The 16,672-nt window shown below is 41.5% G+C and overlaps 1 protein-coding gene across 1 annotated transcript in view; it reads left to right on the top strand.

Moving 5' to 3' along the window:
• LOC131580845 (BEN domain-containing protein 5) overlaps positions 1 to 16,672 on the top strand; it is an 880,930-nt gene that overhangs the window by 461,310 nt on the left and 402,948 nt on the right. Inside the window, exon 6 of the mRNA XM_058842532.1 lies at positions 8,102 to 8,141. Coding sequence (XP_058698515.1) covers positions 8,102 to 8,141 — 40 coding nt within the window. The remainder of the gene's footprint in view (positions 1 to 8,101; positions 8,142 to 16,672) is intronic.

The following is a 16,672-nucleotide window of genomic DNA, read 5'->3' as shown; positions in this document are numbered from 1 at the left end:
TGGAGTCAGTCACTCTTTCAGTGAAAAATTTTCATCTTTCAGAAATTTTCCCAGCATCTTCAGAATCATAGGTGATTTTTTTCCCCCTCTTCTCCTAAAATTCCATTTTTTTTCCCAGATTTTTTGATCCCAAGTTGGTCTCTCCCACCAGTGTCTTGGCTATTCTGTCATGACAGTTTATTCAACTTAGTGTTAGTTGACATGGAGAGAATAGAAAACTGCTACTAAACTGCTACTAACTGGTAGCTAAGCTAGGTCAGACTTGAATTTTGGAGCTTAAGTCCCAATTTGAATAAATATGTATTTAGGTATAGACAGCAAAAGAATGTTTGGGAGAAATGATCTGTGTGTTCAGAGTTCATTTTCAAGATCCAGATGGGCCAGAGCAGGGACATGGACCCCTGAATTTTTGTCTCCCTTATGATGTAATCACAGGCTCCTATAATTGCATGTTTATTTTAAAAATTGCCTATGTTGGGGGTTAATCTTTCCTGTCTGTCATCTAACCAGCCCATAAACCATGGCTGGTCAGTCAATAGCCCATTACTGGTATGGGTAGATATGCTTTGTTTCTAATTAAACATTCATTGAACACTGTTGCTTCTCTCCCCACGCCCCCCAACAAATGGTGAACTTTCAAAGTTCGTAATTGCTTTCAAAAATGCTGCCCCTTTCCTTGGTAAAACATAATGTAAGGCAGGAATCACAGCTAAAGAACGGCAAGGCAGTGCCGTGGGATCTGTGTCATGGATAGATTTTGGCTGTTAATGGCATTGTGTGGGGTCTGTACAGTTTTTCCTGCCCTTGTTTACTCTATTTTTCAAAATAAATAAATTTTAAATAGAAGAGTTTATTAGCTCCTGCTGCTTGCTATGTACTTTAAAACATAATCCGTTATTTGTGGCATTACAATAATCTCTATAGGCATTAAGTAATTGATGTCACAAGCACGGGATTATAACCACAGCTCTGCAATTTACATAGTAATACAAGAAGCTATGAAAAACCTGCATGGCAGTGTTTCACCAAAACAAACCCCTTAGAGTGCTGAGTTAAATTGTGGAATGAGTAGATCCTGAACCCTTGCTATGTAAGTACATTTAAATCATGCACAAGCCACTTTTATTTTTAGTGCAGCTAAAAAAGGGCTTGATCCCAGTCTGGATGTGGGGCCAGACCATGGAGAAATGGGCTTCTTCTCTTCCTTCATTTCTTGCAGGCCCAGAGCTTTTGGGAAAGAGCAGATCAAAGGTATTGGCTATATCATCCTTTCATTTCCCCCAGCCAAGAGGCTTTCTGCTGTCATGACTTTTATTGGCAAAGTTAAGGACCAGCTCATTCCAAAGCACCTCCTCCCTCCTGCCTTACTTTCCAGAGATGAGGCAGCCTTAACAACTTTTTGTGGTGATTGTTAATATTACAGTGAACAGAGAGGTGCCTTCTTTTGTGTTCCTAGTGGCTCACTGTCAATCTGGTTACTACTTTATGAGCTCTGCATATGTAAATAAGGCAAGCTATAGATGGAGCACCAGATGTCACTCAAGAATATGTGGAAGAGACCATGAATTTGTGGGGCCCATAAAGCTGAGAGTGCCCATGGTCAGTGGTCTCACTGTGCAGCCACTGGGGGAGCTCAGCCTCCCGTGGCTTGGGCAATAATCTAGTCACAGATTGAGTTCCTACCAAAGCTCACCAGGGGGCTGCAACCTGCTACTGCTGACAGAGCTTACACTGACTGGGCTAAAAAAAATGGCTTTTCCACCTCTTCTCAACCTTTGTTGTATAAATCTTCATTCTGTACAACTTTGGAGCACAGCAGGGCTATAAGAACATTGTGTGTGGATCTGTTCCTGAGACAAATACTTCAAGGGGGAAGAAGGAGAAGTCTCAGCTACTTGTTTGGCAGTGCTTTGGGAATATAGGAAGGTATCACTGGTTTTGGGAAAGAAATAGGCAAGTGTCAGATATTAAGCAGGAGAGTATGTGCAGTGGAAGAATGAGTAAAGTAGCTTAAAGGTTTGGCACTGTATTTCATTATTTGGACTTGGTTTTGATTCTAAACCAGAACCAAGTTACCACATATTGCAGCGATCAAATATCTGCAAAGGCCACTGTCAAAATGGTTTAAAATGCTCATTATAGTTCTTAGCATGAATGATAACATATCCCAAACCACTTTATAAATGTTCTTCCACACCTATATTATCAATAATTGATTCCACAGGGTAGGCTACAGCAGATGCAATTTGCTAAAATCCCAGTCAAGTGTCAACAACCTGATTGGTTCATTTTATCATTATACCGGGAAATTTCAGCAGCTAATCATAAAGGAAGTACAAAATGTGAGATCTTGTTTCATTATGTGAACAAAAGCCTGCGATTTCAGGATGGAAAGAAAAGATTATTGCTCACTATCATGTGAAAAAAAAACCCAAAACAAACAACCAGCTTTAAATCATCAAATTATCCATTTTACAGGATTTGAATTAGTAGGTTTTTGGTATCATTACTTAATTCAAGAGTTTCTCTTTGGAGGTAACTCTTGCACTCTGAAGGGAAGGAGGTACAAGCAGTGAAACTTGCATTTGAGGAACTAGGCAGATATGATTGCTCACTTTTTCCCCAACACCTTCCTTCACTGAAGCCATCCTTAGAAAATTTATCCAGATGTTGATAAGCCCTGAATATTTCTTGACCTGTCCAACAACAGGTGGCAACAAGGAAGGATGGGATACAGCCTTTAACCTCCCCCTCCTGCACATCTTCCCTCCAATGCAAACCATGGTGGTGCCTGTGGGCAGCCTGGCTGTGCCAAGTTACACACTTGGGGTCACTTTGATCATTTTCTGAGCTCCTGGGTTCTTTCATGCCGTAATGTGAAGGGACAGTTTTCCAAAGCATTGATGTTTCAGAGTGTGGCAATCATAAAGGGCACAGAAATGTGAAATGCACCCTTCAGTACATCCTCAGCTGTATTTGTGATGAGATACACTGGTTTATATTACTCTTGTGTCAACACAGTTTACAGAAAAGAAACACTAGATTTGAAGTCAAAAAGAAAAGAAAAGGTGTTATTAGTGACAACTTGCTGCAAAGTTTCCAGGAAAAAAATTTTATCTTGCTCTTCATTTTAATCTTAAACCCCCTGCACAGTAAATTGAAGGTGGTGGGGGACGGACACGTGTTCCAAACACACTCAGATTAGGGGGAAGAAATCAACAGCAGAGACCAGGCTGGGTAAAATACATTTTGGAAGGCAAAGTCCTTGTGAGATCCTAGAGAGTCAATTCCAGTTTCCTGTAAGGAGCTGTTAGTGAGTGGGCAGCCTGGTTTTGGGTTCACAGCTGCAGCAAAAGCTGTCCAGAGTGAAGGCAGTGAAAGGCACAAACCCAACAGGAGCTTTCTAGAGCTGAAGCTGATCTCAGCTCCGGGCTTAGGAATTTTATATGGAGACTCAGAGCAAGGCAGGAATAGATGGCCTTGCTGTTTAGAAAAACCTCTGCTGGTTCCTGGGATGTGGATGGCTGGGAAGCTGAAGGAGCTTCCAGCATCATGTGTGGAACAGATCCCTGAGTGGCTGCTGCCAACTCCATCCCCACTTACCTGCACTGCTGGGTGTTGGGGCCTGGGATATGATGTGCTGGGACAGAAGCAGGGATAAGGATATTTTTTGGATCGTGGCTGGAGGAGGAGTAGGAAGATGACTTTATAATTGCTTTTTTATCACTCTTTCTGACTATATTGACTTAATACTCGACTCAGCTTTGGCTGGCAAGTAAGGCCCAGATACATTCAGAATTAGATATGACGAGGCTCATTCTTACATGAGAAGAAAATCATCGGTTGCTACAGAAACAGCTCCATATCAGTCTCGTGGGGCATCTTTGCATCTGGCTTTCTTTCCCTTCTCTTTTGCTAATCTGTAGATAAGAGTCAAAGCAAGTGCAGCACATCCCACATCTATATAAAAGGTTGGAGGAACTCTGCAGAGAGCAAAGTGTGAAAGAACATCTCATAGATAAGCTGAACTTAAATGAATGAGTTAATTTACACTCCCCCTGCAATTTTTTTTTCCTAGTTTTGCAACTCTTGCTAAGTTAATTGAGGTGAAAATTAAGTGACACCAGTCAGCAAATATTTTAAAGACCTCCAAAACCAAGGGAGAGAAAGGAGGTACTTAGAAAAAGAGGTACTTAGGAAAGGAGTTACTAAGAAACAGGAAAAAGTCTGAGGGGTGAGTTAGAATCTGTGTTGAGAAAATTGCATCTTGCAATGGAATAATAATCCAGACTCACTTTCATTCAAGTTGTTTAACTTGATAAATTCAGGAATTAGTTAAAAGTAAGTGTATATTATGGGTGAACAGGGACCATTCTGCACACTGCAGACCAGCTCACCAGCGACATTCTTCAACTGGTTTCCTAAAATGCAATGAATACTTGATGCTTAGTAGATTAATATTTATTGAGTGAATCAATGCTTAATTTATTAAAAAATTGCCTTCCTTGTATTTTAATATGATTTATTACTCATCAGTGCTTATTACATTAATTAAAGATTGTGTTAATTTTGTGGAAGTGAGCACGATCTGCTGCAGGTTTGCTCCCAGCCCTGGTGCAGTGTGGGGACTGCGCCTCTGGGCAGTGCCAGCGATGGAAACTGCTCCAGGTGGGAAGCAGAATGAATCACCAGTGGCCTCCTCCTGCCCTTGGGATCTCCAACAGCCAGCAGAGTGGAAAAGAGGATGCTGCCCCTTAAGGGCAGGACAGGATTACAGCAGCAGCAGAGATACTGTGATGATGCAGGGAATATTTCTGTTTGCCTCTTATAAATGATGGCTGAGGCTGTGGGGATCATTTCTGTGTCTCTCATGGAATGCCCTTTTGTCAACGTGGGTGAAATCCAGCCTTAGAGACATGGGAAGCTGTCACCACTTTCCCAACCAGGGATGACACTCACTGCATTTCAGTGCCCAGATTGTAGGAAATTCTTGGGATAGTAGGTTGCCTGAAGATTGGGATGGTCCCAAGCATCTCAGCAGGGGCAGGTGTCTGAGAAGTGGAAAATTCCTAAAGGCAGAACAAAAAAAAGCCAGACATCTTGTGAGCTGAGTCTTTCAAGAAATCTGTCAAAACAGGGAGAGGGTGATCATGCTGGAGGGGGGGCCACAGCTGCAATTTGCATCTTTCAGCACTGAAGAAAGAAGCAAATATATAAAGCCCCACAGCCACGATTCTTCCGATGAAATTATTTTATTAATGGGTGTGACATTTGTAATGTCTCTCTCTTTAAATTCAAATACTGCTGTTTTTATAGCTACTCATAAGTGAGTCTGTCTGGTTTTTTAGGTTTTTTTTAAATCCATCTAGTTACTAGGCTGCTTGCATCCAGCTGAGCCCTGGAAACGGCAGAGCTAGCCCTGAGATCTGAGAGCAGGCAGGAATTTCCGGAGAGTGTCCATAATTAGGGCATTTTTGCATGTTTAAATGCACGATTCTGTTTGCTTCTCTCCAGGGCTGGGGTGAGTGTACACAAACTTCCCTTGACGAGTTAAATCAGAGAAACCTCTTCAAGGTCCAGTGAAGGTCAGAGCTGAGAATTTTTTCCTCCCTCTGTCACCAGGCAGGCAGGAGCCACCAAGCTCCAGCCTGGAGCACTTGGGTGGAGCCAGTGCCAAGAACCTGGTGGCATTTCAAATCCCTTGCAGCAGTTAGGTGTTAGATGCAAAAGATCAGAGCTGCTCTACTTGAAGTCAGAGAAATAACTCAGCTTAAAGTTCAACATACACACAAAGATTTCCTGGATCTGGAGTTAATTTGTTTTTTCCAAGGTCAGCTTGAAGGCAGTATTCAAACTGGAAAAAAAGTTACAAACTGAACATTTGACTTGTAATAATTTCATTTTATTTCCCATTTGTTTGACCTGTCCTATATGCTTTTGTTTTCCTGACGTATCAAGCTAAGCTATTTTGGTTTCTTATTTAATGTTTATTTTTACCCCATTTAACAGACTCAAGTCAGGACTGGGGGCCAGTTGGGCTGCATGACTTTCTCTCTGCTCCATATCTTTACATTTTCCAACTTTCTTTGATGCAGGATATTTATATTCCACCTTTTTTCCTAGTAGAGAGGCTTTCACGGAGTATAGGCTTCGGATATATATTTTCTGCTCTAGCTGTTCATTAGATATACAGCATTTGGAGTTCCAGTTGTGCTGAGAAATGTAAGCAAAGCTTTTGGCCCAGTGGGGGCTAAGCTCTGGCATTTCACAGCTTTGTACATATGAATCAGGATTAAGGTGCAGGATCTATATAAAATTTAGCTCATTAGGAGATGTTTTGTCTCACGGCTCCCACTGGGAAGGTGGGTGCTGTGCTCACACACAGGATTTCTTACCCTGCTTTGCTGCTCCCAAGAAAAGAGGGTGGTGAGCAGGTGACACGGGCAGCAGAAGGGTATCCTGCTCCCTTTTACCCCGGAACACCTGGGAAAAGGTTTGGCATACACTGGCCCCAGTATTTTCAACTGGAGCAAATGTGCTCGAGCACATGGTTAAGGTCATGCTCCAAATGACTTAGCAAGAGAACAAGGAGTACCTCTGGAAAAAGACAGATAGGCATTTCCTCTCAAATATATTTTGTGTTGTGCCAGAGGTAAGGAACTGAAGGCTAGGAAGGTTTCAGAAATGTGTTTTTTCCAGCCTGACACCCCACTTGGCTCCCCAGCAAGCCAAATTTGCTGTTATGCCCAGCACAGCTCAAGTGTGTTCAGTGGATGACCAACGGTGTCCATGAACTTCAGCCAGTGAAGCTTTACCAGAGGGAAATGATGGGCTTGGAAAGGAGTTTCATCAGTCGTGATTTCCAAGGAACAACACTCAGGGTAGGGAATACCAAGTCAATGTTTCCTCCTCAAGGACTTTCAGCTGTCACATAGGGAATACAGTGAGTGCAGTGATGAGAATTAGATTGGAAGATCAATAGGGCTGACAATAAATGAAAGTAACACAGACATTATTGAGCAAATTAGGAGAGAGAAATTAAACTGGACAGTATAATCTTCAATACCTGCTAGACACACTGATGTTGGGCAAAGTTAGGAAGAAGACAGTAAGTTGGAAAGTGCTATGATGAAGGGGCAGCAACAGTCTGTCCATGAGATGGGGAAAGCCCTGCCTGTGATGGAAAGCTCTCAGCCCACAGAAAAGTGGAAAAAGATGATAATGGTCCAGGAGCACCTGGATTTAAATGGCAAGCTACAGAGAGACAATGGTGGAGAGATCACCTAACACTGGGAACATGGAGTAGAAAACAGTGCTGGCTACATGTTGTGGGAAAAGGGAACCTCAGGTGCACTTCACCATCACAAAGGCTTTGGTGGGATAGATTGCTCCAGGCCAAAAATTTTCTTAACTTTCTCATAGTATGAGTTTGCTTAGCCTGTGAAGTTTTGCAGCCATTCCAGAAACCAGTCCTCTGAGTAAACTTGATTATTTGCCATAATAACTCTCAGTATTTTGCTATCTGTACACATATCCAGTGATGATCAAATCTGGCAAGCTTTTAGGGTGATGGATATCCGGTGGCAACGAGATCCATGGGCTGACTGTGCTCAGCATGCAAAGAAGTTTTCATTTTATCAGTCTTGAGTTTGTCTAGATCCTCTTACATGTCTTTGAAAGGTTCACCCCAAGGCAATATAATTGTGTTTGATCACATACAGGCATTGAGTCAGTGATTGATATGAATAAAGAACTTAGACTTGCTTGTCCTGGTTCCATGTCTTCTTCCCTGTGGAATCAGAAATCACTTTTATAAATATATTGGTCCATCTGTGCTTCCAGCTATCCATTTCAAGTATATGTTCCAAAAAAGAAATAGTAACACTTTATAAGCGCAAATAAAAACACATGAAAAGGACTGAGGAAGGGATTTTTTCCTCCCTCATAAAGTACACGTGGATCCCTTCCAAAAGAGTTACTGTGAGCCATGTAACTTGTAATTAATCCTGCTGTAAATGTCAGAACACTTACTTTGCAGGTCTAAGCTGACCCACTAAAATTAGTCCCCTTTTAACAATTCCTTTTATAATTTGTTTTTCAGCAGAAACGGCGGCTTGACCTCCTGACAATAACCAGCCCCGGTAAGTGAGCTCTGCCGCGCCGCTCTCTTCTCTTTTCTTAAAGAGATGGTTGTCTAAATGTGTTTTTCCCCCCGTCTCTGACATGCAAAATGAAAAACACTGTTCCCCAGAAAATCTTTCACCTAATAACAAGTGACAGCTATATTGTGCTTGGCAAAGCCCCGGGCAGTTATCCGTTCACAGAGCTGCCTCTTCAGACCTTTACTCTATGAATTGGAGTGCTGATATTTCTTTAAGCCTCCTGGGGTTACAGTTAGTGGTATATCTGCAGGGCAGATGCCCTCAAATTCACAAAGTGTGTTCAAGTATCACAGAAATGAAAGCTTGACTTTCCTTGGTGGCAAATGGGAGAAGTCTGGGGAGTTGGGAGATGGTGACACACTCCGCACGTGTGGAAGGAGACAAAGGCCAGGCTCAGGGCTGAGAACCCCCAGGTGGGTCAGAAAATATTTAGGTAGAATTAAAATGCTTTAAACTATCTGCTTCATGATGGCTTTTGTCATTTGCCTGTTGGGGAGATCTATCAAAATTTGTTTGTATTGGGAAAGTGTGGGGCTCTGGCCAGAATGAGTTTTGAAGGTCTCAGCACCGTGGTGGAAATGCAGGTTGGTCCAGTTGTGCTCCTCTGTGATCTCAGCCCTCGAGGCTGGGTGGCTTTTAATTTATTCCTATTTCTCTGGCTCACTTTCTTTCCACTAGCTGCTACAGAACTTTGCTGCCCACCAGCTTCAGATGAAGCCCTGCTCAAATAATGCCACATTTTGGTTAACTTTGTTCATTTTTCAGATGTGTGTATGAATTAAGCTTTCAGGTGGGCTTTGGCTGGGACTAATGAATTCTGGCCTTAACTGGTAATAATGTGTTAGCAGACTGAACAGGTGTTATGAGAAGTGAACAAAATGTGACACACATTTGCTTGGATAACAATTTTGCATCAATAATTGTTCTGACACTCTAAATGTAGATATAATCTGTGACATGGTTTCTCCTTCACTAACCTTGTTAAAATAATAAGAATTAAAATAAGGAGGAGGAACACTTTGTTGGGACAGATGTTTGAGGCTATTGGCAATTGCATCACATTTTTTGCATGTTCACTTTTCACGCAGTTTGCAATTATGTTAATGTATGCTCAGGGCACTTGCTGATAAAAGCAACAATACAGCGTGATACAGCTATTGTCACTATTCTATCTGTAACTTCAAGGACAAACATGGCACATTTTTCATTTTTCATATCTTCAGCATTCCCTGTTTCTAGAGGAAAAAGAAAAAAAGATCTCTGAAGGTCTTAATCATAGCACACACTCAGATCTTGGATAAGGGCACCAAAGTCCATGGCACTTTTTCAGTAAGAGAAAAAGAGGGTTGGGGACCAGAATGACTTAATATAAGACTTTTCCATAAAGGAAACTTATGATGCCTTTTCCATAATTTCTGATGCAATGTTCACTGTAAAAGGGTTGACTGGGTAGAGTTTGTGCATAGATGTGATCAGTAAGCAGCTGTAGCTTCAGATCTCTGCTTAATAAAGCAATCTACTAAATGAACACAGCAATTAGGTAGAAGGATCTTCAAAAACTGTGTAGGTAGGCATACTGCACTAAAAGTGGGGAGGGAAGCTTTCTGTACCATGTACCTTTTCTGAAATGCAAGTTTTACCCTTTGATATTTAACCAGAAATCTACCATAACTGGGTACATAGGGAAAAAAATACTACTTGTTCATGATTACATAATGAAGTGCCTGTAGTTTTGCCTTCAGTAGAGGCATTTTCAAAAGGCCCTTGGTGCTGGATCAGGCCAAGCTTACCAAAGAGCCTAGAGCTGAGATTTTTCAAAGGGGTTGAAAAAGTTAGGCACTCAATTCCTAGTAGGATTGGAAAATGTCAGCCTGTGGATTAAAGGGCCTAGTTTCAGCCCTACAAATACAAAAATAAAATAAAATAAATCATAGCCTTGGGGCTTTTATCTGTCTTTGGAGAATGCTACTTTAAAATATTTAATTCTTTGAGTCCTAGCTCTAAGATCTGACATTGACAGTCTGCTTTTACAAAGTCGTGATATCGGTTATGATGGCTGAGATCAGCCATAATCACTGTCAACCCTTAATTTACTGATTCAAATGAGGGGCTGAGCTGTTTAGTTGCACCTGCCAATCCTCTGGGACTTGTTTCTGCTCTCCACCTCGCCGCGGGCAGGCAGCCTTTGCTTTTGTTAGAGTTGTGAGAGTCCTCTGCGTCCCACAAGGGCTGTCGGCCACCAAAACCCTATTGCTTAATTGTAAGAATAGACAAAGGGCTTCAAAAGGAAAGGTGACCTCTGAGATTTGCACCTCTGTCACAATGAATATCATCTCTCTTTCTTGTACGTGTGTGAAGCTCTTTAACCATTTTCCCTACCTTTAGTCAAGAATCGATGGTGAACCCATGCAGACAGTACAACAACTCTTCTCCATGTGCTACTAAAACAATTTCCAAAAGCTGATCAGCCAATTAATGAGATTAATTGCAAGTTAAGATTAATTGCCAATAATGTAAGTTAAGCGTTGTTAAGACTCAGGCGCCATAACATTTAAAGAGAGTTTGTGGAATCACGGGAGCCTTAACGTTGTCTCATGGCAGTCACAATGCTCCCCTTGGCCATGGCTGTTGCATGTTTCCCCAGGAATCCCCAAAGGCTCAGAATTTGTGCCTGTTTCTTGTTCCCTGAACCTCACCCCTGCCCGTGCTGTGCTGAGCCCGCACTGAGGGTGACCCAGCGCTGCCTCTTGCCCTGCTCCACATGGCTTCCAACCCCCAAGCAACATGTGCTTGGCTTCCTGAAACCTGGCTGAACAGGTTCTGGCCTTAAAAGCACATCTCTATGTTCAAGTGAACAGGTATAGACCATTAATCTATACCCTGGACGGAGAGAAGTCTGGGAAAAAGTGAAAAAAATAAAAGGAACGGGAAGAAATACAGATGGCGGGAGCTGCAGCTCCAGCTACACAATTTGTATGCAACACGCAGGGCTCACCTCTTCCAGCACCCTAATAAAGCAGGTATGGAAAGCTCCACACTGCACCCCAAACTGGAGGAAGTCGTTGCTTTGCTGTGGATCTCCAGAAACAGCCAGACACAAATGATGCATAATCTGGGAGCAAGCCAGACTCCCTCGTGCTCAAATATATTCCTTTGAAGTAACTGATACCCCTGTAAAATGTGGAGGGGAGTTCACCGCTCTGCCTTGCTGCTGGGTAGCTGGAGGAATGTTAAGTTAAATTTATCAATGCTCTCGCCACACTCCTTTCTTCCTGCCCCTTGACATGTGAGGTACAATTAGAGTGCAGCTGTACAGTTCAGGGTGCCCGAGTCAGAGCTGATGTGCGCAGTGGGGTGGGGGAAGGATGTTAAAAATTCATTAGGAGCTGGCAGGGACATGCTGGCAGGGAGTGGGACATAATGAGATTTAAGTTTTGGTAATTTAAATTTTCTTTAAACCCAGCTTTACCTCTGAATTGGATCCAAAACATTTCCTTAACGCTATTCTGGTTGTCTTTGAGGTTTAGGACCAAAGCTTGAGGTAGTTTAATTTGGCCTTGTTGCAAAAAAGGAGATGAGGATCTGCCCTTCATTTCTCTGTGATCATGTTCTAGTAGCACTTTGAACACGCACATGCAATCACATCACATTTTGTGGTAACCACTCAATAGCTGCAAATAAGATACCCCTGTTTCCATAGCTTTTCCATGGAGACACTGCTTTTTGCATCTCCTGTGTTTATGATAATAATACAGCTTTCCAATTTCTCTTCTCAGTAAGGTAAGTTCCTCTCCCACCGAAGTGTTTTTTAATTATTGATACCATAAATGGAAGTGTGTTGGAAACTATTGGCTTTGAAAATAGCTAACATGTGATATTATCCAAGAACCATCAGGAAAATTCTTTTGAAATTCTCTTTGATTCAGCCATCCTCGGGGCTTTATCCTTCTCTACCAGTCTCTCTACTGCCAATTTAAAATAACATTCTCTTGAAATCAGCGCAGTGTCAGGAGAAATTCATCAGCACCGTAGGTGCATGTTTCCCAGATGTATATAAACCTACTACATTTGGCAGCAGTAAATTGATTGCTTTTAAAAAACCTGGGGTAGTTGAATATTCCGTAGTGTCCAGCTTGGCTACAGCACAGAATATAAAGTAATTTTTTTAAGTTTCTTTCAGCTCTGTTTTAGATGAAAAAAGTAAGTGCTGACTACATAATTCCTGGCTTTTGATTTACTCAGATTTTCCTAATGTGAAAGCCACACCAGAGCTTTACAGGCAGGGAGAGAGTAACATAATCCTAATCTCCATTGAGATTTCATCAGAAATGTTAATGGTTTGTGCATGCTTCCTCCTAATATTCAACCTCTTACACTTTTAAACCAGGGAAAAAGCTTGACTTTAAAAGTATTTATCAGTTGGATCTATACGGTGAAATATTCTCCCCCCTTTAATATCATCAGTGCTGCATGCTCTAAAAATGTCTCCATTTCATTAATTTGTGATATACTGCTACCCTGAATTCTTTTAAGGTGGCTTTGGCTTCTGCCATACATATTTTACTGCTTTAAATTATAGATATAGGACTGTTGCCTAGTTAATTTCCTCTGGTTAGGAAAATATATTTCTGCTCTCCTGGCATTGCATAAAGTGATATGTGGGATTTGCTATATTTTTTAGCTGATTAAGTTTTGCATTTCTACATATTACTGCTTATGAGACCTCAAGTAAAAGTACGTAAAGGAAGGAGAAGTTTTATAGTATATTTCAAAGTTTCATTTGACTATAAATTCCACCACTAAGCCCTGCTACAAGACTTTTCCATTACCTTCCTGGATAGTCTGGCTATCAACTTCTTTCTAATTGAAGCATGAAAATAATATGAACTCAAAGTCATGAAGCTATAAGACAGGTATTAGTAAAAATGATACCAACTAATAAAATGTGACAGAAAGTTGTTTGCTGCTAAAACTCGGGGACATTTTTTTTTTTTTTGCAAGTCCTTATTAATTAATAGCACATTGATTTTGGTCTAAGTATGTGTCAAAGGATGGTATTGCAGATTTTAAACAGCCTAACATAACCACTGCTCATGTCTGTTAGTGAAGCTTCACATGGTCTTTTACTTGCAAAGCTGGTGGAGAAAAGAAATTACTTAGAATTCCAGTAATAATTGAGTCTTTTAATGCTCAGTGAATTATTTCCCATATCACTGGGTATTAATCCACCCACAATAATATGAGATAACTGGGGGAGTCAGAATCCCACTGCTCAGCAAGGCAATAGACCCCAAATGGTTTGTTTGAACCCAGTACAAGAATTTCCCTACCATGAAAATAAAATATAAATGCTAAAATCTCAGCTCAAAGTGAAATTCCCATGTTGTCTGTCTTAGCTGAGCCATAAAGCTACAGGAAGAAGTTTGTTTCAGACTTGATGAAACTTTAGCAAGATGATTGTACTAACAGAGAGCAGAAGGAATGTGTGGAATCTTTTCCTTTTTTTGTGCCATTAGGTTGGCTTCAGCTGTCCTGAGGCTAATTAGGAAATTTTACTATATCAAATTTCTCATCTTTACAGTATCTTAAGAGCTGTAAGAATATCCATTTGCTGTGATAAGGTGAAATAATATTGTTGCTTGCAATTACTCATTCATGCAGATCAGTACCTTCCTAATTCTCAGTTATACCTCTGCATTTGCCAGAATAATAATTGAAGATGTCTCCTGCTCCACTGTCTTTTCCCTTCCCTCACACAATGTCCAAGAGAATAAATCCTACCTGATCTTTCTGCCTGTCCCCTGACCTATCTCCACCTGTGTCCCCAAACATCGCCCACATCCATCCCAAATATCGCATTTTGAGTTCTACCGAAATGCCACTTTTTTGATTCAATAATGAAACCAGAACTTTATCCCCATTTGGTTGCAGCATGTTTACTTTTAGTGAGGCTGTTTCATCCCCACCTTTGCATTTAAAAAAGTGACCTTTTTTTGGATACATGTAGAAGAAGTGATATTTGCCAAGTCAAAATAAGACTGCAGAGAAGATATTCTAAAGGCTAATCCATTACTTTTGAAGAAAAATATCAAGCTTTACCACAATCCCTTATTATTATTCTGGGTCACCATGGTGTTTCCATGCACCTTGGCATGTCCCTTTAATTGGATCCGTACATGGGAAGGTCCGGCACAGTTGCATTGAAAGCTGACATTTCTAACTAACTGACCTTTTCAGGCCCAGTGACACTCCTATAATGATTATCCTCTAGCATTGTTTGGACACAATACCACATACTTCACAGCACATAAAGAATATGTTCTTTGAGAACTATTCAAAATGCCCAATCTCAAGTTAGCAAAATGAGAAAATTGGGTGCAAACATTCATCAGAGTGTTATTGTGCAGGTATCGATTTGAATGCCCTTTCATTTCTCTGGGAAAAAGTGTTGTATTATAGAGCTCTAAATTAACTTCTGTTCTGTTTTTTTCCCCCAGTAAGTATAAAAAGGTCAAATTCATTCATAAGGCTGAATAGATTTGCAGGATATAAGCAATAAGATAGCAATCAACCTTCAAATAACCTTTAAAGAGACAGTATCTTTTCTTATGACCAGTAATTGATCTGCTCATTAAGTCACTGGGTACTCTTTGGGGCACACCTGGGCAAAACTGTGTGAGACCTGTGACAAAAGGATGTCAGCTATAGCAAAACAGGAACAAATTTTCACATGGAAATCTAAATATTTTACAGGTTTTGAGGGGTGTAAAGTTGACGAGAGGATTGATATTGCAACGTGAATTCCTTGATTTTACTGTAATAAGGGTGAATGGAAAAGACGCAGAAAAGACCTCAAAGTGTGAATTTGGTATTTGTCAGGATGGCAACCTCACATGTTCATACCTGCCTGAAACCTGGATAGATCTTCAATTTGCCTTTTGGATTTAGTGGCTAATGTGGGAGGGTGACCACTGCCTGTGGTCAGTCCACGTGCAGGGGGTGCACATGGAGGGGACCCCGTGCTACACACGAGACACGGCCGGGCATCATTCTTCTGTTAAACTCAGTCAGATTGTCAAACAATGGCTTTCTGTGCACCATGAGGGCTTTGGGGACGTGTGGGGGTGTTGATCATCTCTGCCTGCTCAGACATAAAAGCCACATCCAGGCTGTTGAAGCACTGACTCCCTGGCTGCTGCCTCCTGTCACCTCCAGTCCTGGGCTGTGGCTCTGCAGCTCCTCTTGTGCAAGCAGGAGCTGCTGAAGGACTGCTGGGAATTTCTTCAAGGGAACAGCATCTAGCCAGAGACCTGTTCAAAGTGCCAGGATTGCCAATTTGAGATAGCAATCAGAAGATTAGTGCTCTGGCCATGTCCATATTTCATTTCTGCATGTAAATCCACGTTATGTTTCTGGTATTATTTTTATGAATTGCACATAGGCTGAGGACTATCTGTGCATAACTGATTACAGTAAGTTGTCTTGGTTCTTATCTTTGATCAGAATTTTCAGAAGCAGCAAGTATCCCAGGTGATGAGGTTTTCCATGCTGTAAATGTTTGCACATAATACTTTCTGTTTTACTCTACAATTTGCAGAATGAGCATCTCACTCATTTAGAGGGACTGAAAATGAGCAAGCCTGTGCACAGGTGTATTGTGCTCCTCTTTTTGTGTAAGCTCAGGGAAAACTTAAAATAGAAACTTTTTTTCTCATAAACCCCTTATTTCTTCAGTATCAGATGTTTTTAGGAAGGATGGAAAGCGTTCTTCCTTTTTAATGAAATTTTAATTTTCAAGGTCACCTGTCACTCTTCACTTAGGCAGATTTCTTCTTGCTCAGTGACCTCAACAAGACTAAGTAGAAATCAGTGTATTAAATATCTAGAAGGCAGCAGAGGATTATATTGCCACTACAAAGTAGAACTGAGTGCAGAAATGCAGGAGCCAGCAGAGCCCTGAGCAGCAGAGCCTCACCAGTGTGGGGACAGATGCCTCCAAGCCCCATTCCTTGGGTGCTCTGCCAGAGACAGATAAGCCCCAAGCCCTTTTTTCACTGGCTTTAGGGTGCTGTCATTCCAGTGCAGCTGAATTGCACCTGGGCCTGAATCTTAGCTTGTGTCCTTTTGTTTTTTTTAACCTAGCCAGGCAAATGCAGCAACTGTGCTTTGTTTCTATTTTAGCAGCATCCATGTACCCCAGTCCACAGGGGTGTCATCCTGCTGGATGCAGTGGCACCAAGCTGCTCCTGAACAGCTGGCAACTTAAACAGACAAAGCTCAGGGCAGTAGATGGGAATATATGGAAAGAGAACATCAGAAAATAAAATATTATTTTCATAGAACTGTGTCCTTTTGCTCCCCTTCCCTCCAGTCTCTGATGTAACAGAAAATGGCAAAACCAGTGGTGATTATACAGCAACAACGAGTGGGACTGAGGAAGAGAGGAGCTGGAACTGCACAAAGGACTTTTCCTAAGCTCATTTGTTTCCAAGGATTGCCAGTGGGCTCAT

Source organism: Poecile atricapillus, chromosome 7 (genome assembly GCF_030490865.1).
Source record: "Poecile atricapillus isolate bPoeAtr1 chromosome 7, bPoeAtr1.hap1, whole genome shotgun sequence".
NCBI lineage: Eukaryota > Metazoa > Chordata > Aves > Passeriformes > Paridae > Poecile > Poecile atricapillus.
This window is presented reverse-complemented; position numbering and strand designations above follow the sequence as displayed.